Source organism: Myotis daubentonii, chromosome 10 (genome assembly GCF_963259705.1).
Source record: "Myotis daubentonii chromosome 10, mMyoDau2.1, whole genome shotgun sequence".
Taxonomy (NCBI): domain Eukaryota; kingdom Metazoa; phylum Chordata; class Mammalia; order Chiroptera; family Vespertilionidae; genus Myotis; species Myotis daubentonii.
This window is the reverse complement of record NC_081849.1, coordinates 67,549,530-67,574,019: the sequence shown is the minus strand read 5'-3', so window position 1 is coordinate 67,574,019 and position 24,490 is coordinate 67,549,530. Positions and strand designations below refer to the sequence as shown.

The window sequence follows — 24,490 nt, the reverse complement described above, 5'->3', positions numbered from 1 at the left end:
TGGTTATTTTCCTAACCGCACGCCACCTCAGTCTTCGTTTTGAGAAAATAACTTGGACCCACCAGGCGGGGGGTGGGAGGGTTCACTCACTGAATTTAAAAGGAAGCACTGCTTGAGTCCCTTATGGTCCTAGCCTGATCCTTCAACACCAGCTTCGGCTTTCCCAAGTGGTAACGAAGCATCCGAAGTTGCCTGTGATCTCAGGCAGCGGCATTTAAAGAAAGTCTGGATTTAAATGAAGGCACCAATCCTGGGTGGGGCTTTCCAAAGGGATTAGTGTCTCCTCGTCTCAGAGAGCTTGGGGCTGGGTAGATGCCTTCAGAATGAACAATTGGCCCAGTTCTGTTGGGGTGCCTTTCTGTGGCCTTCTTTCTGAATGGGCCACCATGCGATGCATTCATTTCCCTAATATGACTATTCAGTTGGAGAAAAGTCACTCACAGTGAACTGAGTACTGTTGGAATCTGAATATGGTCTTCATTGTTCAACCTCTACTTTACGTGCCTGGAAAAGGGCCATGTGGGCCAGGGGAAGTGAGGGAGACCTGGCTTCCATCCAAGCCACCCCAAGTTGTCCAGGGGTGGTCAGATGTCCTGCTGACCTTGTCCCTCACCACTCTCTGCCCCTTTGAGGCTGGCACTGTTAGGAAGACCATCTTCCCAGGAAGAGGAGGCTGGCCTTTCAGCTTGGGACCCCTTACTTGAAGTACGTGTTCAGATGCTGTCAGTCAAGTCCACAGAATTGCTACCCACTTAATACCCAGGCAACGGGGACTTGGCTATGGAAAAGGCACAGTCCATCCTCTGAAGGTATCTTAAATTGTCCTGTGTTATAGATGGCTAGGATTTTTAGCTTACAGACATGATCTCATTTAATTCTCAAACTATGAAGAAGACCAAGTAGGGATGATTAACCTCATTTTCAAGATAGACACACAGAGAGTTCCAGGGACTTGCTCAGTGTGGCACCACTGGGTCTAGAACCCAAGGCCTTTGTCTCTACAACAGCCAGTCTACTTCCTACCCCACCCCAGGGCGTTAGAAATGGGGAGGACTCTTCGGAGCACACCCCGTGGGCAGGGCTGCGGGAGTAGCTCGTGCTTATGAGCAAGTCTGAAAGGACCAGACGGCATCTTTGTTTTCTTAGTGAGAATCCCTTGGTAAAAACTGCTGCTGGTGGTGGGGACTCACCAGGGCTCCTGACTCCAGTGTGAAGGCTGGAGGCTGGAGCCAGTGGGTGAATATGCCGGGTGGGCCAGGCGACGCGATGGAGGACCTAAGTTCCTTCTAAAAGGGCACCGTGCTCAGTGCCAGCTGATGGTTGCCAGGCTTCACATCGGGCCCAGAGTTGCCAGGTCCGAGGTGTTTTTCCAAGAGAATCTAGAAATCTAGAATTTTATGTCAATTCTCCTTATTCGATTAAATGTCAATGACTCATTCAAACATTTTTAAACCTCTGTGGGTCAAAACCAAACCAAACAATTCCGTAAGTCTCTTTCGCAACCTCCCCTTTGCGATGGGAAGTACAGAGTGTTTGTAGGAGAAAGGCGCCAGGACGTCAGATGGGTGAGAAGCATCTTTATTACCGGCAGGGGCTGCATCTTCTCCACATTTGTGAGAAGGACAGAAAGACAGAAGGATGACCAAACTGTTGGAGCCAAGGAGATACAGAATTTCCAGACTATCACTTTGAGGCTGGATCTGTTCAAATGCCCACCTTCCTACCGTTGAACAATAGGCTTGGCCTTTCCCCGTGCCCCTCACCTGGTGGATGAGGCCCTTGTTTGTGCAAAGCCTTCCCATGGACCCACACGCTGCAGGCCGGGGGGCTATAGTGAGACTCCTCCCATTAGCTAAGGCCACACCTTTCCCTCCTCTCCAGAGAAGCATGCTGAGGTCTAAATAAGTGAAAAGGCTAGACATATACGCATGGCCTTCCACTGGCCTTCCAATTAATTTTTGCAAAGTAAAGTCATCACAAGCATTGGTATTTTATCTTCTGTTAGTAAGGATTCACTTGTGACACAATTCATAAATTTTAGGCCATCATGGTTAAAGGATGTTCTAAAAAATAAAGATAAATAGGATGTATTGCTAAGCTTCCCAGATAGACCAGAACTCTCTTCCTCTGGTATTCTCAGCCATGGTGTGATCGGCTGGGCGGACTCCCCTAGCTCATATAGTCACCTCTAGGGCATCAGTTACAAGGGTCTCAGGAATGTCACCAGGGACACTTGGATTTTGAAAAAAGATGAGAGCAATAAAAGACCATGTTTCCAAAGCAACCAGAGAGTTTCTAACACACACACTCTCACCTCCCTAACAGGTAACCAGGAGCCCCCACCTGAACTGGCCTTTGGATGGTGTTTGTTAGTCAAGTCCTGCCCAGCAGCATAAGCCAAGACACAAGGATCCCACGTTCTCCGTGTCCTTTCCTGCAGGAATGGACCCAGGAGATGCAGAAGTGAAACACTGGAGCTCTCCCTGTTACCTCCCAATTTAGGACGAAGGCCTGCTCCCTTCCACCGCATCTGAACATGAAAACTCACCAGGTGGGAATAGGAACCAGATCAGGAGGGAAGAGAGGGGCAGAGAGGTGGCCGCAAGCTGACATGGTGTGTCCTCTGGGGAAAGGTGTCAGATCGCAAAGGCGGACTGTGACAAAATGAGAGCAGCAACAAGTCTATTTTTTCTAGGTCGCGTAGGGAACCATCCTAACCTATTTGCAAGTGGTCTCAGGGGAATTAGCTTTAAATAGCCATCTTGTCACCATCCTTTTCCTCATCTTCCAGGATCACTTTGGGTCTCTCCTCCCGGAGCAGTGTCACATCTGCAAAACAAAGCACAGGTCTGCAATGAGGTGCCTCTAATCAAAATATCACACAGCCTTCCAGCAGACCCAGTCCACAAGGGCACGGCGACCCCGAAACTTCTCAGTGCCTGCACAGCTAACGGCGCCACTGCAGAGAGAGGGAGCAGGGTGGCCCTATTCGGCGTCCCCAGAGGAGCTGTGGCTCAATGAGGACACCACGCTGGCTACAAGGGGACGGTCAACCTGGCGGTCGGAGGCAACCGCCACCCTCTGCTCTACATTCTCTGTTTACGCTTGTGGCCCTGTACGGTGGGAAGCACACGGCTTTTGGAGTCCAGATGACTTGGATTCTCATTCTGCCACTCAATCTGTGTTGGGCCAGTCAACACCTTCATACCTCAATGTTTTCTTATGGAAATGAGGACAGGGGTACTTATGTAAAGGGTTGTTTCCACAATTAATTAAGAAGCAGGGACCAATGCTCAGCACTGCGCCACACCTGTGAGCAGCGAGAAGCCTGCCTTTCCTCTCCTTTCACTGTTGGATGGTTTATTTTCCTTTTTGTAAAGAACTGGGAAGCCTCACGAAGTCAATCTTACATGCACCTTACTAACATCCGGGGGAAATATTGAGCTTAGGCTGCGAACACGCCACTTCTACATATCAGTACTAGTCCATAATAAGTTACCATAGTTCAGAGCACAGTGAGAAAATACGGAATGAGTCGTCAGTTTTTCAAACAGCAATATGGCTCCAGTGTGAAAACGCTGCTCTTTGTTGCAAGGTGATTCTTTTTCTTCTTTGGGGGATTGAAATATCTTCCTTTATGAAATTCCAGGGATGTTAGATGGTTTCTTTCTCAGCATCCTTACTAGGCAAAATGCAAGGTTGCTATCCTTCCCTCTATTGGGCGCCATAATATTTTGTTTTAAAATTGTACTGGTGTGTGAAAGTTTGAAGCCTGAACAAAATTTTCTGCAGTCATCAGCCCAGAAAAGACCATCCGAGGAGGTCTGGGTGGTTGTGCTCATCCTGTGACTTGTAAAGGTAGGGTCATTTTAATGAAAACACCAAGGAAACTGTGACTCAAAGTCAGCCCTCTGTGGTGCCCCCAGCCAGATAGTTCTGTTTCCCATCACTGTCTCACATCCCCCTACCCCGCTCCTCATAATCAGAGACCTTTCAGTTCATGAAGCATTTCATAAAGATCTAAACTTCAGGGAGGAAAGCTGTGCACCACAAGAGGCCTTTCGACAACCCTGGAATCAATTCAACAACAGCAAATTAATGAAGACTGTGTGTTGATCTTAATAGCTACTCATTTGATTCAGTCCCTAGTTTGTTCATATGGGCTCTTTACCAATTAGCTGATATTTATTGGAGGAAAAACCAATTTCAAGGGTGTAGCTGAAACAAAGTCTTTTGCATAAATCACCTATGAAACACGGTGGGAGAGATTTTTCTCCTGTACCAGCTGTGGAGAGGTTTGGGTTTGTATTGGGAGTCAAGGCTATCTCGCTGGAGAACACAGAGGTGGCTATGCCGAACCCGAAAATTTTTCATCTCACCTTCCTTAATGTCATTTGAAGCCAAATTTGGGGTTAATTCAAAATGGGCAAGAGCCTTAAAATTCCATGATCCCAGTCAACTTTCTGATTATTTGGGGTGTCCTTGAATCCTAGCCATATGAGCAACTGGAGATTTCAGGGAAGGGAGGCACTTGTTGAAATCAAGGTCAGCCATCAAGGTCAGCCCTTCCCAGAGTGGGCTTGGCTTTCCACAGGAACAGGGGAGACAATAGCAAGTGAAAAGTGAACCAGCATCTGTATTAATTAGTTAAGCATTAATTTTAATATCTTATAATGGAAAATATATGGTAGTTCATCAAAATCTTGATTTCATGAATATCACGGCCTAGACTGAATTTTCCATCAGTAGCATCTGCGTCCATATATAATCACTACCTTCTTATTCTTGATGCTTACTATTGTTGGCTTTGGTGAGTTGAGAATGAAAAAGGTTTGCTAAACACTGTCTTTCTGGTTTAACCCAGTACTGATCCTCCTGCTGTCCTGTGCGGAGCAGAGGTGTGTCACTGGAGGAATGTCCTGTAGTCAGAAGGCTTTGCCTTTGGTGGTCATTCAACTTTGAGCAGGTTGCTTAACCTATCTGGGCCTCAGTTTATCATCTGTAAAACCAGCCATAAAAGAATTTGCATTTCCCACACGGGGTGATGCCACCATCAGATAGATTTAGGCCAACATTCTTTTAGGTGCCAACCACACCTTACTGAAGCTCTGTTACATTGTAGGAATCACTGGACAATATGTCTGTCTCCCCCACTGAATGCCATTTTAATATCCAGCACAGGATTCGGAAAACAGTAAGGATTTAGAAAATTTCACTTGCCTGTTAGAGCTTGCTGTGTTTTTTAAAGTCCAGAGCCATCAGTCCAAGGTCTCTACAGGTCAATCAGCTTTGCAACAAGCTTCCTTAGGCCATGATCCCACCCAGAGCACCAACTAAAGCTCCTCACTTGCATTACAAGTGTGTACCTCTGACTTATGGGAGCCAGGGTTCAGACACTGCCTCTCCTGGTGAACCACACCAGAGAGAATGCTCTATTCCCGGAAGAACAGAGAGGGGTAACTAGTAGTCTTCTTTCTACTAGTATTGAGTTATGATATCCAAAAGCTCATGACCCAATTTTCCAGAAGGTGTCTTTTCAATGATTGTAGCCTCATTACTCTATACTTTCCCTGGTCTCTTTTCCCAAAGATTTCAACTAAAGACTTCATTTTCCTTAAGTAGACCTCAGTTACTGAAGTCTGACCAATCACAACCCAATGCTCCCTGCCATACAGTCACCAAGATGGGGCATGGGGGTGGGGAGTGGTGGTGACTGTGGGCCAATTTGGGAGCAAACCTTGGGCTGGCAATGAAGCCCAAGATGACTCCTCACTGAGGAGTTGTCTGGTAATTGGAACCCATCAAATCAGCTCATTAACTTAGAGGAATGAAGGTAGTTAGCAGGATATTTAGAACAGAGCAAATCCTTGTCCAGTCTACACATGCCAAGGACTAATGAGAGGAGGTATCTCTGGAGTGCGTTTTCTCTGAGTTCCTCTCAACACCCTATCAGCACCAATGTGAGTCTCTCTGCACATCTGCTGAGGGCTCTATCCTTATCAGCTTAACTGGCATTTTGATGATTGCCAAATCTTTAGATACTAAAAGGCTCTTCCAAAATAAAGCACTTCAGTAATACGCGAATAAAAGCTAGAATCATAGAACACTATGATTGCAAATACAACACAGATATTTGTTGATTCAAGCAATTTCATAATGTGTACAGAGTCTATGGATATACATCCCCCCGTCCAGCTCTGTGAACTTTGCACTATTGGATAAACATTTTTTACTCAATCAGAAGCTGCTTTCTTATGATGTAGGTATTAGGATGTGGGCCGCTTCCATGGCCAGATAAACAGAGCTCAACATTTTAGGAATTCCCTTGAATTAGCAGGTTGATATGGAGAGTTAAGTAAAATATGGTGGCTAGGAAAATTCTCACCTCTAGAAATGGTTTGGCTAATCTCAAAAATATAAGGTTGAACAGAGAATGAAGGGGAATTAACAGGTAATGAGGTCTTTCAATAAATCAGGAACTGTGCTAAATATATTATATTTACTTTATTTAACTGTGTTAACAATCTAGGGGACAGGTTTTATGGCCCTTTCATAGATGGATGAAGGCTCTCATGGTTTGCGTTGCCCAGCGTCCCAAAATCGGAATGGAGCTGAACAGGACATCAAGCCTAGACCTTCTGACTCCAAAGCCCATGTCCAATGCTTTATACTAAGGTGACTCCTCTACCAAGTCTTCCTCTAGAAGAACCTCAATAAAAATACAATCTCCTAATGGAGAATTTGGAACTGCAGAATTGTAATTTCCAAAGAAAATATATTTTAAAAAAACCACCCAAGTACTTAATGAGTATGACTATAGACACAAGACTGGACTAACTAGACATCCAGGTCAATGCCAGCAACCTAGGGCAATTCCAGGCCAGTTCTCGTGAATTCATCAAACAACTCACTGATGTAAATAAACTTAAATAACAGCTACAAAACAAGAACAATAGTAAAAGAGATGACAAAGTCTTGGTATTTGCATGTCCATGTCTAACACAGAGCTAGTTCAGATAGTTGTACTAACATAGTACAATGACACACTGCCCACAGGTGTGACAGACCTGGGTTATAACTTCCAGGGTTTGATTTTTAGCATAATTTGATCCATTCAGCTATCATCTAATCATCCCATCATCAAGCCAATCAGTCAACCATCCATCAACTTCATCCACAGAAGACTTCAAAGTGGCTAAGTTACTTATATTCTCTCTCAGTCTATCTGTAAAGGGAGATAATAATGACTTCATTACATTATTCAGTTGGTTTATAAAATTCCATCCTCTACTCGCCAACCCAGCTATCCATATAACACCGACACACACACACACACACACACACACACACACACACAGAGTCTAATCATGAACGTACATGTCTTATACCACAACTTGCACATACAATTTCCAGGGACAAGAGTGTATACACTGGACTGGTTGCTTTCTAGCCTGGGATTGTAAACAGTGTTAGCAAGATTTCTTGGCTTGATTTGACACATATTAAAATAGCTATCACTATATCTGCATAACTCTTTCTCTCTCTCTCTCTCTCTCTCTCTCTCTCTCTCTCTCTCTCATTTTGAGGATTTGCCCAATGTATCCAGGTGTCTTAGGAGAATTATCCGTCAGCTGTAGGGTGCATGATCCTCAGAAGACTGGGGAGGAAGATATTTCAACTCTTCTCAAGGACCTGCTGACATTTCTATTTCATTGGCTCAGTGCATTTGGCCAGTTCTGCTGAAGTATGAATAATTCTCTGACCCTCCCCATCTCCATGTCAGCCCTGGAGGAGCTGCCAGTGAGGGTAAACCTGAAAGGCAGCAGGAAATGCTGCTCTTCCCCAGGGCACTCTGAGCGACACAGATTGCCGGGCAGGACAAAGGCCATGCCCGTGGCACCTCCAGATGGTGAGGCCCTTGGCTTGTTCCCACTGCCCCTGCGAACGGGCTGCACCAGCTCTTTTTACCTGCAAAGGGGGAAATGTGCAGGGCAGGTGTGTCTTTTCTCCTTGGCTTCTTCTGTTCCAGGTCAGTGTTCTGAAGAGCTGGACTCGTTTTGTCCTTTGGGTGGCTCTCTTGGACCTCGTATCTTGTAATTAAATGTTCTGAAAGCACACCTGCATAGTGAGGGAAACAGAAGGAGGACAGGGTCAAACACATGCATCCTCAGAGCCCAGGTCTGTGCCTCCATCTTTGCACATATACTTGGAGATGGCTGTGCCTGTATCTTTCAAACTTATTGTAATACAAGCACTTTCTTTCTGAGAATTAGTATCTATTGAGGTGACACCAGAGAACACTTTCTATGAGGAGGGTTTTCTATGCCTGATTTCAATGTAATATTACTGCCACCACCACACACCTGAAGAAAGTGAAGTAAGGGAACATGCCCCCAGTAATGCAGCCCATAGGTGTCCGAGCCAGGCACAGAGCCCAAGTTCACCTGTCTCCTCCATCAGAGAGATGGGTTATTCACTGTACTGCAAGCCACGTGCTCCATGCTCAATGACTGACTTAGTTCTCTACCTCCACCCACCTGCCTTCTCACCTCTCTTCATGGGAAAGTTTTCTTCATCATTTAGAAACTCTCGGAAAACAGCCTCCTCTATAACCTTCCCACAGTCACTGCCCAGGCTGAGCTCCCGGGTCCTCATGGAAGGACCTCCAGTGTGACATTCCTTCTTACTTCAGAGTTCAGCTATTTCTGTGCTTCTGTTGTTTCCTTCCTTCCTTCCTTCCTTCCTTCCTTCCTTCCTTCCTTCCTTCCTTCCTTCCTTCCTTCCTTCCTTTTTTTAAGATTAAGTTTGCGGGGGGTGGTGGGGGGGTAACATTGGTCCTTCCCAGACCACTCTGTGTTCTATTAGCTTTCTATCCCTGTGAGTGGGCTGTGACTAGAGAGGACCTTAAATAAGTGGCCTGAGGGAGGGAGATAGGAGAATAAGACAAAACAGGACACTTGGGAACAAGAAAGTATCACATGTCACAGGCAAGGTTGTCATAGGGACACCTCAGCTGTTCCCAAGCCATTCACTTAGCTATGGGGCACATAGCTGGGCTGCATTGCTCAGCCTCCCTGTGCTCAGGTGAGGCCTGTGACGGGAGGAAGTGACGGGAGCCTCTGCAGGTCCTCCTCTCTGCCTCCCCAGCCTGCAGGAGGCTGATGGAGGCTCATGTACAGGAGGCTGATGGAGGCTCATGTGCAGGAGGCTGATGGAGGCCCATATGAAGGAGGCTGACAGGGGCCTGTGTACAGGAGGCTGATGGAGGCCCGGGTGCAGGTGACCCCAGAAGCCATGTGCTGAGGATGTGTCAACCTCTCCCCGCCACAGTCCTTGAAGGACTGTTTGGAGCAGAGCTTGCCTCCCCGACCCCCAACTGCTACTGTTAGTGAGAGAAAAATGAACTTGTATTGTGTCACCCACTAATATTTTGGAATTTATCTGTTACAGCAGCTATGTGTATTGCAATGAAGATAAATGCATGAATTGTTCCAATGATGACAAAACTCCCAAATTTTTAAGAAAAACAAATTGCAAGACCGATGTGATCTAGCGACAAGCGAGTCCCCTTTGCGGGGGAGCGAGCCGACTCCTGGCCCTTACCAGGTCTGAAAGGCGGGATGTGCGGCACGGGGGTGTCTTTCCTCCGCGGTTTCCTTTGGTCTGCCTCGATGTTCAGGGCGGGCTGTACGTTTCTCCCCTTTCTCGGCTTCTTTGTGAGCTCACAGTCCTTGATGAACTGGTCGGAATGGTCATCTGATTGTGACCGGATGCAAACGGAGCAAAAAAAAACAAACATGACATGCGTAAGGGTCTGGTCACAGACTGGTTGGCTTCCACTTCTACCTGATGAAAGGGGCAGAAGTCATCGGCCTGCAAACAAAGGATTGTCCTGTGGCCTTTTCTACAGAGAACCTTAGGAGCCTTGCATGAATGCACATAACCAAATGGAACTAGAATTCCGTAGAACTCCAAGTGACCTGAAATGGGATGGGCAGTCAAGGCAAAGAGGAACTTTCAGATATCGTTAGGCAAGCCACAGACTGGGTTTCCGTTACATTTCTGATGGGAGAACGGGTTCTCTGGGCTAAATGCTCCTTCCCAAGATCCTTTTCTCAAGGCTGGCTTTCTCTGGAGACCCCAAGAGCCCCTAGGAACCTCATGCTGCCATGGGTCTTGTAGGAGGGTGTTCAGTACCTCACCCACTGTCACTTCCATGGCAGCCAGGTCACACTGGTCATTCACATGCGGGCTTCACGGGGGTCTTTTCACTGCCCTAGCTTTCCAAGGCTACTATTTGCCCAAGAGCCTTCTTAGAGATTAAGGATTATATGCTCTTTTGTAATTTTATTCTTAAATGCCTCTCTTCCAATAAATGCATTGAATGCTGAATAGGTGGAGAAGGACCGACTTGAGTTCAAATCCTGACTCTGACACTTGCTGGTTCTGAGAACTTGGGCCTTAATTTCTAGAAACTTTGATATTCTCTCGGCTTTTAAAGTGGATAATGTTGGCCTGGCCACTGTGGCTCAGTGGGTTAAGTGTCTTCCTGTGCACTGAAAGATTGCTGCTTGGGTTCTCAGTGAGGGCACGTGCCCAGGTTGTGGGTTTGGTTTCTGGTGTGTACGGGAAGCAACCAATCAATGTTTCTCTCTCACATTATGTTTCTCTCTCTCTCCCTCTCCTCCCTTCTCTCTCTAAAATCAATACAAACATAAAAAAACAAAGTGGGGAAAATATTAAATCAGAGAGAGAGAGTTGGTAATGTTGGTAAAACACTTGATACATTTGATATATTTTAGATGCTCAAAAAATTTTCACTCTGGCCATTGCTCACCCATAACACCTTCTGATAAGCCCAGAGAAAAGCCCCCCAATATCCCTAAGTCCTTTCATACTGACCCCAGTTCTGGGTGTCTGTTCTCATTTTCTGAATTTTTACGCATAGCTTTTTTTGCTCGTGTGACCCCTTTAAAAGATGATCTAGGTATTATTACTGCATATGTCTTCTTTGCCCTCTTTGATGACAAGTATCTTGTATTTTATCCTTAGCAACAATGAATAAACATTTGTTGAATGTATTGAATGAATAAACTCAAACATATTATGTATAAAGACCTATTCTGTTAGGATTCAAAGAAGCTACAAGGCAATAAAGCTATTTGTCTTCTCTGGAAACTCACTATTGCCTGGATAAGGTCTGGCTAGATCTACAACCATGAATGAATCTGGGAAAATTCAGAGATTAATTGAATCTTTTCAGCTTCCTCCCTCCCTCTCTCTCTCTTCCCTTTTCATTTTCTCTCTCTCTGTCTCTCTTATTCTTTCTGTTTTATGAAAACATTTAGGTCAATTTCTTTCAAACATTAAAGATTTAATGTATTAAACCTTTCCACTTCAGTTTTGTGAATCTAGACATAACTTGTGTCATTATTCATTTATTTATTCAACAAATATTGATTAAGCTTCTATTGTATGCCAGGCCTTGAGCTAGACTCTTGGACTAAAACAACAAGTAAGAAATGGTCCTTTGCCCTGACCGGTTTGGCTCAGTGGATAGAGCGTCAGCCTGTGGACTGAAGGGTCCTGGGTTCAATTCCGGTCAAGGCATGTACCTTGGTTGTGGGTATACCCCCAGCGGGAGGTGTGCAGGAGGCAGCTGGTCCATGTTTCTCTCTCATCGATGTTTCTAACTCTCTATCCCTTTCCCTTCTCTGTAAAAAAAAGAAATCAATAAAATATATTAAAAAAAGAGAAATGGTCCTTGATATCAAGCTGCTTCTGGTCTATTAGGCTTTATATCTGGATGATCCTTTGTTTCAGAAAACTCAATATACCTGAGGAACCTATCACCAGAAATATTTAATAACCATACATCATCAAAAGATCACAATATATAACCAAAAAATCAAACAGCATCATTCTCTTCAGACAATTTAATAGTAATAACCATTTCCTTTCACCTAAAATATTTAATTCCTATCATTTCAATTTAATAAATATTAATTGAAATACTACTATGTGTATGGCACAGACTATATACTCTTAACTTTACATATACCAACAAAAGGAGGGGAGCTCAAATCATTCTAGTGCATGGGATGGACCAACACCTTTTCTGATTCGTCAATGCCTGTGTTCACCAGTTGTTAAATATTCACATAATGAGGAAACCAAGGTTTAGAAGGCCAAATAAAAAGATTGCAGGTTACATTGCTGGTGGGTAAGGGCATCAGGATTAAATCCAGGCTCTTGGGACTATGAATCTTAATGCCTGGTTGAAAATGCAATTTTAAAGATTTGTTACCACATGGCACAGTTAATTCTGCCCCTCCCCCTCACTTTATTCATACCATAGACATTTGTTGAATGAATCAATGAATGAATGAATGTTGTTCAGAATGGGTGCTGCCCAGCTGTGGGGTCCCTGGAGGTACAGACAGGACACAGACTAGTCATGGGGTCACCATTCAACCCCAGGATATGACTCGGTCCATAGTACACACACCAAGACATTTGCTTCAACTTTGACTTTTACTTCAATTATGCATTTCCCCATTTTTGGAGAATTCTGGAACATAAAATATCTTGATGGCAAACAGGGAAAGGGTGGGAGGTGAGGGGAGCCATAACCAGGCGAGGCATAAATGAAGGCTATGAATATGCAAAAGGCCCATCCGTCAAAGTCTGAGTGTCTCATTTTTAGAAATGGGTAGAGGCAGAAATGTTTCTGGTATTTTCATTACAAAGGTTATGCGAAAAGTCAGTTCTGGAAAGGAAACAGATTGACAATAAAGCAGAACGGGGCTATTTAGAATGCTGTCTGGATAGGCAAAGGGAGATATTTGAAATATTTTATTGGCACCCCACGTGGGGTGTGCGCGTGCCAGGGAATACTGGAAACGAGCCGCACTGCCACTTTCCATCTATTGCCTCGAAATGCTCTGCCTGGAACCCTTTCAGACCCTAAAAAAGATAACAATGCCTTTTCTCTCCTTTTTTTGTTAGAGCTCTAATGAACTTCTCTCGAGTGCTTCAGCTAATATTTACATGGCAGGCCCCACGAACCCTGGCTATTTGTCTGTCCATCTGGGTTGGCTGTCACCAGGAGGCACAAACTATCAGGTTTTAGGGGGACCTCCCTCTGACTTGCCTGCAAACTAAATGGCAGAGGCCCTTCCTTCTGACTTCTGCAACTGGCATTCCTGCGGGAGCACTTACCCAAGTGGCTGCAGCGAGGGTCGAGCTTGTCCAGTCTGTCTTCTGAGAGATCCAGTGGCTGCATTTGCTCAGTGGACATCATCAAAGGAGGGTTGGGGTGTGTGTGTTTCTTCCCAGCACAACAGAAGTGTAAGACACAAGTCCATTAGTATGTCTTCTGCTCATTCATGCACTTGTTAAATAAGTATATCTATTGAGCACTTATGTTCCCAACTCAATCCCATTTTTCAAGTCTGTCTCTTCTACTTAGCTGCTAGAAGCTCAAACATGAAGTTTAAGCTACAATAAATCAATGCACGTGGATTTATGGGTAATTGGCATGTATCAAATATTCAATATTTGTCCTCTCTCAGATGCACCGTGGGGTTTCAGAATGAACACTTGTCAAGTCTGGATTAGAAATGAGTTAGCTGAGAGTTGCCGGAAGTATAGATTAAACCTTCCCTATATTTTCTCTGTTGAGTTCTGCAAAGTAAGATTGTGCCTACTTCACAGAAGGGGAAACTAAGGCTCAGATAATCATATTAATTTATTTACTCACACATCTATTAAATAGCCACGCCTGGACCCAAATCCACTCCTGTAGACTTCCACTAGACCAGGGGTGGGCAAACTTTTTGACTCGACGGCCACAATGGGTTCTTAAACTGGACCAGAGGGCCGGAACAAAAGCATGGATGGAGTGTTTGTGTGAACTAATATAAATTCAAAGTAAACATCATTACATAAAAGGGTACGGTCTTTTTTTTTCAATAGTTTCAATAGTTTTATTCATTTCAAATGGGCCAGATCCAGCCCGCGGCCCGTAGTTTGCCCACGGCTGCACTAGACACTCCAGTCTCTTAAAAATAAAGTGGATTTTTGGAGCCCTAATTGAACAAATCTCCTGGGGTTTGACCATTACATTCTCTAACTAAAAAGTGATGAGACTTCCTTCCCAGCCATACTATAATGGTGGTAGAGAGGTGGTAAGAAAAAAATCTAGGTCTTGAAATAGATCTTTATTATTTTCTCCCTAAGGATTCCCCTCCCTGCTTCACCCCTGTCTTTCCTAGACCACAGATCCATTGAACTTTCCAAAGCTATTAGTTGCAGACATTGTCCAGGAGAAGTGGAAATCCAGAATGGACATGTGTCAGGTCTGAATGAGAAATGCATTAGTTGAGATTTATAGGAAATCCTCATTAGAGTCTACCAGGTTCTGTTTCTTGAATTTCTTTCAGATAACTCATGACTCATGTCCTAACATAGTAAGAACAATTGGAGAGGAATAAGATTAAGATGATCCATTGGTCCTCATGATATCCATACTAGACCCTTAGTATGCAGAGGAACGCATGCACCAGCTATGTTAACATTTCAAGCTCATAGAATTAGTTCAAACTCTATTGTCTTATGAGGAATAAGCCAGTTTTCTGTGGGAGGCTGGAGGGCCTCTCCCCCTACAGGCTGAGATCATTGCTTAGCAGATGGAGCCATTAAGGGATTACTCGAGCCTGGCTTTTAGAGTCACTCTGAGCAGACTGATTGTACCAAGTGACCTCAGTAGAGATCAATTTATACCATTGTCTTTAGTGTTTGTATACAGACTTCCTACTCCCTGGGACCATAAGGAAGCATGTTGTTAAGTTGGGTGGCCAGCCCTTACCTGCTTGAGTGCAGAGGAAAGCTATGGGGCCATCTTTCAGGATGAATGGGCTCAGTGCTGAGGTCTAGAGGTAAAGTTACAGCCTTAAATATGGCCTGTGCATCTGCTTAACCAGTCTTCCTCTTCTTTGGGCAGAAAGATGTTAGCCCTGTCATAGACTTTGTGCTGAAAATCACCCCATGGAGAGAACCTGGCCAAAATATTCATTCTCCAGAAGAGATTAAAGATGAGCTTCCATTAGTTACAGAGTTTGATTCAGAGTCGTCATTTGAAGTAAGGACTCCAACCTTCTACTCTAGGTGCGATCTGACAATAATACCCCTCCTTCTCTGCAACCCAAAGTAAGCTGTTCTTTGTAGTTAGATCATAAGACTGCTCTTATGTGCCTAGTAGATGGTTATTTGATTTAAACTGGAGCTTTCAGATAGATCTAGATTATATCTCAGCTCTTGAACTAAAAAGCCACATGACTTTGATAGAATATCAAAACTTTAATCATGTAGTGAGGGTAAGTGGAGTCAATGAGCAATAGCATCATCTATGCCCTTCCTCCCAACAAGCTACTGCTGCTATGAGAGGATCTGCAAAGCCTAGTACCTGTGTAGTATGCCGACTGGCACTCAGGGACATATTTCCCCTTGTGCCCCATCCCCATTCTCACCCGCAGTTTTCTTTTCTGCAAAATAGAGATCAGAGTGTCTATCCTGTAGAGCCACTCTGAAGAGGAACTAGGACAATTTCATACTTTGCATACTGTAGCACGTGAGTAAGTGGCAGCCATTGGTAAGTAACATTTGCCTATACCCCACTAAATAGCCGACTAATGAAGACCAGGTGTGTACCTGAAAAGTTCTATGAACTTATTGAATCTTCCATTTTCATGTAGATGCTGAGCCATGAGGCCACCAGCCTTCATCTGAGCAAAACGGTTATCATTGTACTAAACTTAAGAGAGAGAGAGGCCTGCCCTTAGGAGATGAACTGTACAAATATCAGAAGTCCCTGTTAAGGTGGTGGTAGCCGGTGGTTAGTCACACACCTGACACCTGCTTCCTTCCAGGATAGCACCTGGTGTCTGGGGGGAAACAGCACTATTTTAAATCAGTGGAACTGAAAGAACGATGGTGGTGAACTGTTAAGCCTCTGTTGGCTAGGGGCCTGATAGATCTGAGATTTTCCCATTACTGAAAATACCCCCAGCTGGGCGGGGACATGTTTGTTCATGGAGTAGAAGACACTTTTTTCATGGATCATGTCATTATGGTCTTCTTGGCAAAAAAACCCCAAAAAAACAAAACAAAACAAAAAAACAAAACACCTTCACAGGAAGGCAAGAACAAATAAGAAGAGGAGAGAGATACTTGGAAGCCAGCATCACCTTATTAGTAACCATCATTTTACCTGCCTGTGGAATGCTAGGATGGGATGACCCCTCTCTCTCCGCTCTCCTTGTGTATCCTCATGAGGAGGGTGCTCTGTGGGGCCGAGCCATTGTAGGACAGGAACTAGTCTAATTCTTAAACTGAGAAAAGGAATGTCTCAACTTCCTGTTCCTGGTCTGCCAGCATTCCTCTCTATTGTCTCAACCTCAAGCATCAGTGAGGGGACATTGCTGTCATGCTGCCCCAAGAAGGTGTCATCACCTCCCCCAGCAGCTCGCTGTAATTTGGGATCTTCCTGAGGCATCAGCTCCTTTCAGACCTGAATACCTGCTCCCTTGGGTCTTCAGGTTCACACCCAGAGGGCGAGGGCCCTAAGGTTGGGGGAGTTTCATAGTACAAAGGTTTGTGACCCTTTAACATTGTCTTGTGACTTATTGGTTCAGTATGGTCTCTGAATTTTAACATTCACACAGCGATGGCTTGGACCGCCACTGTGCTTGTCAATATCAGCCCGCCCACCCTCATCTGAAAAGCCAGGGCCCATGTGCTGTGGACATCAGGAAATCGGTATTATGTAACACCCTGGAGGGTCTCAGCAAGCACCGAAATCACATGCATTACTTCTGCAGCAAAAATATGAATATTTGCACCAAATGATATAGCTGAAGAGCATGAAATAATTCAGATTCTTTCAGGTCAGGTTTTCCTACCAATTGCATTTATGTTGAACTGAACCACAACAAAAAGCTTTTGGTTTTCAAAGTGTTTCAGATTTTTCAACGAGAGAAAAATAATTCTGGGTCTGTATTATTTTGTCTAAGGTGTTTGAGAGAATGGGGGTGGTCTGCTGGGGCATGTACAAGAGACCACGGGACATCACTGCCAGGAGGTGGAGGCAGTTTTCCGGATCCTGATGCTAAACTCTTGCAATTTCCTCTTGCTTATTCTTACACTTGATAAACTCACACACACACACACACACACACACACACACACACACACACACACACACCCTTCTCTCCCCACAGAGAGATACTTGTGAAGCAAATATCACTGAGAGAAGAGACATTAACTGATGTTGCATAGAGAATGGTTATTAATTACATAGGCCCCTTTCTCTTCTGAGAACAGGAATGAGAGATCCAGGGCCCTGGGTGCCAGGGAGGGACCCCACACACAACGTTGCAGAAGGACAGGCACCCAGAGCAGCCTGCCAAAGCTGAGGACGCATGTGGGGGAGCCTGCCTCCACCAGCTCAGAGCGAGTTACTCCTTCAGGAAGACAGAGGTGCTATTTCTGCAGCTAAAAAATATTGGCCAGTCAGTTGGAGTTCAGAAGCTAGTCTGGGCATTTTGTCTTTTCTCTTAGCACTGAGCAGATTTCTCAGTTAGGTGTTAGCATACATTATTTAATTCACGGGCAGGGAAGTCCTCACTGATGGCAAGCATTTGGTGTTGGAAAGTGATATGAAGTGGAAACAAATGTTGGGTTACTTGAGCAATTCTCTAGCTGGGTGAACCTGGGAAAGCTCTGCGTACTCCTGGAAACTTGGTTTCTACATCTGTAAAATGGGCAAGATAGTGGCCCTTCTCCAGGGTCGAGAGTATTAGCAGCATAATGTGTGTGTGAAACTCCCAGCCCAGACCCCAGCACGCACACTAGCACTTTAAGAAATGTGAGCTGCCTTCTTTGCTCTGTCAATCTCCCCTTGTGATTACAACAGGTACGTCTAAACGGAACAAACGAGCGGAATCCTCTCTTCCCGTCTCTGGCCTGGCTGAGGCTAATGCCGCGATCAGAGCAATGCAGGTACCACCAACGGCAAGGCCTTAGGAACGTGGAGATACTGATGCGCAGGAAGGAGCAAGCGGACACTCCGCGCAGTCGAAGGACATTCTTAAGAATTTGCCAGGTCATCGGGCCTGGATTTACTCGAAGGAATAAAAAGTGACAAGGCAATGTCCACAGCCCAACGTGGAGCTGGGTGAAAGGACCCTCGGGTCATGTAAAATTCATATCCTTTGTCATTTCTCTTTGTAGCCTGAGGATTGAATTCAGGTCGAAGAGTACCAGGTATTGAAGTCAAGTTTGCTCATTTAGAAGACCTAAATGTGCAGTATTCCTGGAGGGGTGACTCCTCCGTGAAGTAGGGCACGGCGAGGATTTTTGCTAAGCTCACTCTCCCCAGCCCTGAACGGTAAGCCTCCCCACGCTGCGGTGTGAACCTGCAGCCACACCAGTGTTCATCTGGAAACTTCGAAGTTTAAATTGCAAGGACCCTGGTTCTCAGGGATCTCAGGACTCCACTGCCCTTGAAAATGACGGGAAAGTGGTGACTTTCCAGATCCCCACTTAGTCCCAGCTTAGCCTTGCTCCAGAAAGCACCCCCCACCCCCCAACCCGGCCAGGGACTTTCTAGCCTTCGTTGCCCCAGCAACAACAAAGAAACCGTAACTTATGGAAACTTGTTTTTCTCCCCATAAAGTTCTCAGAGTGCAAACCCAGAGCACTTACCTGTCAGGGCAGGCGCAGGGATGCGAAGTGCAGAGATAGGGAGGGCGCCTCTGACTGTGGCTCCTCCTGCAGTGGCTGCTGCTGCCCGGCTCCAGCTCCTCTTATCAAGGGACCAGCTGCTGCTGTTGCCATGGGGATGCTCCCTTTCTCAGGCGCAGGGCAAGGGGGATGGAGCGGGAAAGAGGACTCATCTCACAGCCACGGTTCCCAACGGAAATAACTGCCCATGACAACAACACAACGCCCACAGTTGTGCTGGGAGTACCTCGTGTGCAAGGCTGGACAAGTCCAGGCCGACCAGCCGGGTCCTTTCATCCCTGGGACCACCCTACGCCGCAGGTTTTCTTTGCAAATATGGAAATTGAGGCACCGAGAGGTTGAGTGGCTAGTCCTGAAGGCACACCAGCTCATTCTCACCCTCACATGGGCCTGAGTTTAAACTCAGAGCACTTTCCCTCCCACACTGCGGCCTGGGAGGGGGGATCTCGGAGAAGAAAGACAGAAGCAACCACTGATATTTACCTAAGGCTTCCCAGGTGCTGGGCAATCTTTACCCTCGTGGGCTCATTGAATCCTCACACAGCCTGTGAGATTAGCAGCTGCCATCGTCCCCATTCCTCTGAGGAGGAAGCTGGGGCACGGAGCTCATCAGCCCTCTGCCCAAGGTCTCCCCACTAGGAAATGGGAGGGCTAGCGTTGGACCTGGGCGAGCGCATGCTGGAATGCATGCCCAGAACCACTTCGCAGTCCTGCTCACCAAAGAGGGCATTTCAGAGAGAAATCGCCAGCAGAGAAAGCAGCCCTCACCATACAATGTGCTCCTCCAAAGGAATGATCCCAAATGCTCCAATCCCAGGAATGCCCTCCAGGAAAGGCCAGAGGGCGTTTAAGCAAGGGTGGGGGTGCACCTTGCCCTCTGATGGAGAGGAAGGGTGGTGTTTGGGGTAAACTCACTGGAGGGAATGTCCTGTGCTGATTGGAGGCTCAGCAGCTCCTAGTCACTGCTCTGGGCCTCGAGAGCAGGGTAATGAGTCTGAGAGGTCAGCAGGCATCCGCCCGGACTAGAAGGGATTGGGACACCTGAGGGCGGCCAAGAGGCCACCCACCAATGATGCTCCCCAACCTTCCTTTCCTTCCCGAGGATGCACGCAGGGCAGGACCCGAGACACCTCTCAGGGGCTTCAGTGACCTCTAGTCCCTGGTACTGAATGATCACTGCCTCCTTTCCATTTGCCAGCCTCCCAAAGAGCAGGGCTGGACCCTAATACACGCACCCGAGGTTGACTCGTGGGGTTAGAATTTCTGCAGAGGCCATGGTAGCCCATCGGTAGGCAGGGGCTTCCCTGTTGGCTCCAGTGTGTCTTGGTCCTTAGTGGTCCCTTAAAGGGAGACAAAGGCTGCCACAAGGTAATGCTCCTGCCTGGGACAGGACGGAGACCCCGGGTGCTGAGGGCCAGTCCCCGGAATCAGCTCTGTGCCAAACTGCTGGCTCCTCTCTTCTCATCAACAGCCTGGCTGGCCAGTGGCTTCACAGTATCTTCATTTCCAAACACGAGTGGGAAATATACACCTTTTTCCTAAACTCTTCAATTCTTTTTAAATTAAACCTTTTCCGAGATAACTGTCGATTCACATGCAGTTGTAAGAAATAATAAAGAGTGCTCCTGTGCCCTTTAAGCAACGGTACCATCTTGCAAAACTATAGTACACTATCTCAACCAGCATATTGATATTGATACAGTCAGATACAAAACAGCTACATCACCACAACATCCCTCATGGCAGCCTTGCATAGCCTCCCCCACCCTCTCCCTCCCTGACCTCCCTTTCCCTGCCCCGCCCACTCCTTAACCCCTGGCAGCCACTAATCTGTTTCCCATTTCTATAAGTTTGTCCTTTCAAAATGTTATATAAAAGGAAGCATACAGTGGATTTGTTTCCACCCCCCACTCAGCATTATTCTTGGGGATTCACCCAATTTATCTCATGTGGTAACAACTTGTTTCTTTTTGTCGCTGAGTAGTATTCCATGGTCGGCACCAAAGTTCAACCACCTGCTTGCTCTAGGACACCTGATTGTCCCTAGTGTTTGGTGACTACAAATAAAGCTGCTATGAAAATTCACGTACAGGCTTTTGTGTAAACATGAGGACTCATTTCCCTGGATAATTGCCCCGGAGTGCAATTGCTGGCTCTTAGGGCACTCGCATGTTTAACTGCGTAAGAAACTGTTGCCCGGGGTGGCTCCTTTCCTGTTCCCACCAGCTTTTTATGAAGGAGCCAGCTTCTCCGCCTGTTTGCCCGCAGTTCGTGTTGTTACAGGTTTTGTAAGTCATTCTCATCGGTGTGAGGTGGTGTCTCACTGATGGGCTCATTTGCCTTGCCCTGTCGCCTGATGATGTTGAACGTGTTTTCGTATGCTTGTGTGCCGTGTGTATGTTCCTTCGGTGAAAGGCCTGTCTCTTCATGTCTTTCACCCGTTTTATTATTGGATTGCTTTTTTTTCACTGTTGAGTTTTCAAATTTCTTTAGACATCCTAGATACGAGTCCTTTATCAGAAATACATGTTTGCAAATGTTTTCTCCCAGCTTATAGCTTGACTTTTCAAACTCTTAACGGAGCCTTTCATAGAGTGAAAGTTTTAGATTTTTATCAGCCCCACTTAGCATTAAATTATTTTTAAGGCATATAACGTTGAGATTCCTTCTGAGGCTCTTCAGAGAAGCTGAACTGTGTGAGGAATTTTAAAACGCTCTTTTGTCACTTAATTTCCCAAGTTCAAAGGGAGTTTTTCAAAGAGAGAAGAGTCTGAATTCCTTATTTCCCCTTTGAATAGACATGTGCACATCTCCCAAGTTCAGGCTGCTGTCGGGTGTTTTTTTTTTCAGGGTCTTCTTCTATGCGCACTTTGATTGATTGTGCCCAACCCTCCCCCCACCTTTCAGGCAGATGTAAACAGCAACTCGATGGCAGATGGTAATGTAAATCTATACCTCGGAGAGCTCTCAGTAACAGCCACATATGTGCCGCGTGGAAGTCAGAGACCCCTGGCCTCCGGTGCTCCCAGCGTAAGTGCAAGGAGCCATGTGTCCATGGCATGATTTGTGGGTCCACGAGCCCTCGGATGTGTGGCTGCATGAATGGCTCCTGGCTGCATTGCGGATGGATGCCTAATGGTAACTTGCTTTAAATGAATATGCTTTTATTTTAGTCTCAGATATTCCATCTTAATGAATAAGAGTGATCACAGTGATGTACATTTCCAGACCATTTATTTTAGTCAATAGCTGATAAAACGTGCACTTCAAATATCTGCCTTCTCAAATGAGTCTAAGGCAGTGTCTGTGTAGGTGGGTGATGGGGCTCCAGCTCCTTGGAGGGAGAGAGAGAGAGAGAGAGAGAGAGAGAGAGAGAGAAGACACACAGTAAACATTTGCAGGAGGTTTTATCCCAGAGATCTTGCTGGATCTCTTTGGTTGTCTCCTTGAGCCCTGAGAGAGAAGTAACTGTTTCCGATCAGTATCTTCTGGCGAATAAGTGTCTAAGTCTCTGGTTGGGAAGCTTTAACCACATTGTAGTTCTTCATAACAGAAGACTATCTGAGTTCATTACTACCAAATTCTGGTATCTGTATTTTCATCCAATTGAAATAAAGCTATAGAACAAATTTAATATTTCAGAAATTAATTGTCAAATACTTAATAGGTACTTACTGAAATAAGGGGTAATATTATTAATTTACTTTAGGTTAGTGGAGATTGACATGCCATTATAAGAAACTAGAGGCCTGGTGCACAAAAATTTGTGCACTCAGGGGTTCCCTCAGCCTGGCCTGTGCCCTCTCTCAGTCTGGGACCGCTCCCTGGGGACTTGGGCCTACTTTGGCAGTCAGACATCCCTCTGGCAGCCCGGCAGCCCTCGGGGGATGTCCACTTGCCAGCGGGGAGCAGGCCTAAGCTGCAGTTGGACATCCTTAGTGCTGCTGAGGAGGCAGGAGAGGCTCCCACCACCACCACTGTACTGGCAGCCATCAACCTGGCTTGTGGCTAAACAGAGCTCCCCCTGTGGGAGCACATTGACCACCAGGGGGCAGCTCCTGCATTGAGTGTCTGCTCCTTGGTGGTCAGTGTGTGTCATAGTGACCAGTCATTCCCAGTCTCTCTGCTGTTAGGGTCAATTTGCATATTACCCTTTTATTATATAGGATAATACAGAGACATAGACCCCTTCTATATTATGCCCAGTTTCCCCCAATAGTGACATTTTGTAAGATTATAGTACAACCAGGTAGTGACATTGTTACAGTTACAGTTCACTTGTCTTATTCCAATCTCTCCCCGTGTGTGTGTGTGTGTGTGTGTGTGTGTGTAAGTTCAACACAATTTTATCCCCCGTGTAGCTTCATGTATCCACCACCACAGTCAAGAAACTGATTACTTCCACCTCCATGAGGTTCCCCCATGTCTTTTTTTTATTATAATCACCCCCTCTTCTATTCCTCTTCTCTCTGCCCCATCTTAACCCCTGCTAACCACTAATCTGTCCTCTACTCCTATAATGCTGTCATTTCCAGACTATTATATAAATGGAATTATATACCATGTAACTTTTCTATTGGCTTTTTTTCACTCAGCTTAATTCTCTGGAGATTCATCCAGGTTGTTGCATATATCAAGAGGTAATTCTTTTTTATTGCTGAGAAGTACTCTATGGTATGGTGGTCCCTGCATTGGTGGTCTCTGCGCTGGTGGTCTCTGCCTCATGCTCTTCGGTTCTCCTGCATTTGAACAGATCTGACCCATCATTTGCTCCCTCTCGAAACCCAAGCTGAGTTTATTCTTTCAGAGCTGGACATCTGGCTATTGTATAAAAGAGTGATCACCACTCAGCAGGACAGCAAGGGAGCCATGTGGCTACTAGTCGGTTACTAACCCAAAGCTTTGCTTGAATATTAATTCTACCATGGCTTCTCTGACGCTCAATTAAGACAGTGCGCTACAGATGAGAAGCATGCTGAAATGATGCTGTCCATGCAGCCCTAAGTCATCAAGGGCACCCTGTCCCTGAGGCCTCTCACAGCACACGAGGATAAAAAGGCCGGCGGAGAAGGAATGCACTGATCTTTCCCATGCTTGCTTCCTTCCAGCTAAGCTGTTACAATTTTCCAGATCTGAGAGCTGCCTGGATTCTGAGAACTCTCCACCACCAGAGAGGTGGCACATAAAGGCACTGAGCCTAATCCCCACCGCATCACCAAAGCTTGTCAATGCGACTGTGAGTGCTCCTGTAAGTAGTTGGAGGAAACCAGGAGGGGACTGCCAGATGGTAATGGTGGCAGCCTCCACACACTGTTTATGGGGGTTTCTAAACACGGAGGAAGCAAGCACATCTATTTCCCCAAAGGGCACATAGAATTTTCAGGTATGTGCAATGCAGTTTAAAGCTTTTGCTGCTCAGAGGTAGTTAAATGAGAGGTTATCATGTTTGAATTGTGCTACAAAAATATTAATAAGTTCATTAACTCTCTATGAGCACAAGGAAAAGTGTTGACTAAGGTTTTTATGGTGTGGAAAAAATCTTCTTTAACTTTTAGGACTTTTCCTCTTTGGTTTCAACTACATGAAAAATGACACACAATTCAGGAATATGTGAAAGCAAATTTCAAACCCAGCATGTATGTAAAATAGCGGCTATAACTCTGTCCTTGGTTTCAAGGAAATTACA

At 45.7% G+C, this 24,490-nt stretch overlaps 1 protein-coding gene across 1 annotated transcript; it reads right to left on the bottom strand.

The window, feature by feature from the left end:
* Positions 1–1,562: 1,562 nt before the first annotated feature.
* PPP1R17 (protein phosphatase 1 regulatory subunit 17) lies at positions 1,563–18,813 on the bottom strand. The gene is made up of 5 exons (XM_059656170.1): positions 18,766–18,813; positions 13,222–13,330; positions 9,604–9,756; positions 7,969–8,118; positions 1,563–2,829 (listed from the first exon to the last, which is right to left on the bottom strand). The coding sequence occupies exons 2-5, from the start codon at positions 13,301–13,303 to the stop codon at positions 2,750–2,752; spliced, it is 465 nt and encodes a 154-aa protein (XP_059512153.1). The 5' UTR covers positions 13,304–13,330; positions 18,766–18,813; the 3' UTR covers positions 1,563–2,749.
* Between the last annotated feature and the right edge of the window lie 5,677 nt (positions 18,814–24,490).

Coding starts and splice junctions, on each gene's coding strand:
- PPP1R17 (XM_059656170.1), bottom strand. CDS start 13,303: ATGATGTCCACTGAGCAAATGCAGCCACTGGATCTCTCAGAAGACAGA. Junction 8,119..9,603: donor CATCCCGCCTTTCAGACCTG/GTAAGGGCCAGG, acceptor CTCACTATGCAG/GTGTGCTTTCAGAACATTTA. Junction 2,830..7,968: donor GCACATTTCCCCCTTTGCAG/GTAAAAAGAGCT, acceptor TTTGTTTTGCAG/ATGTGACACTGCTCCGGGAG.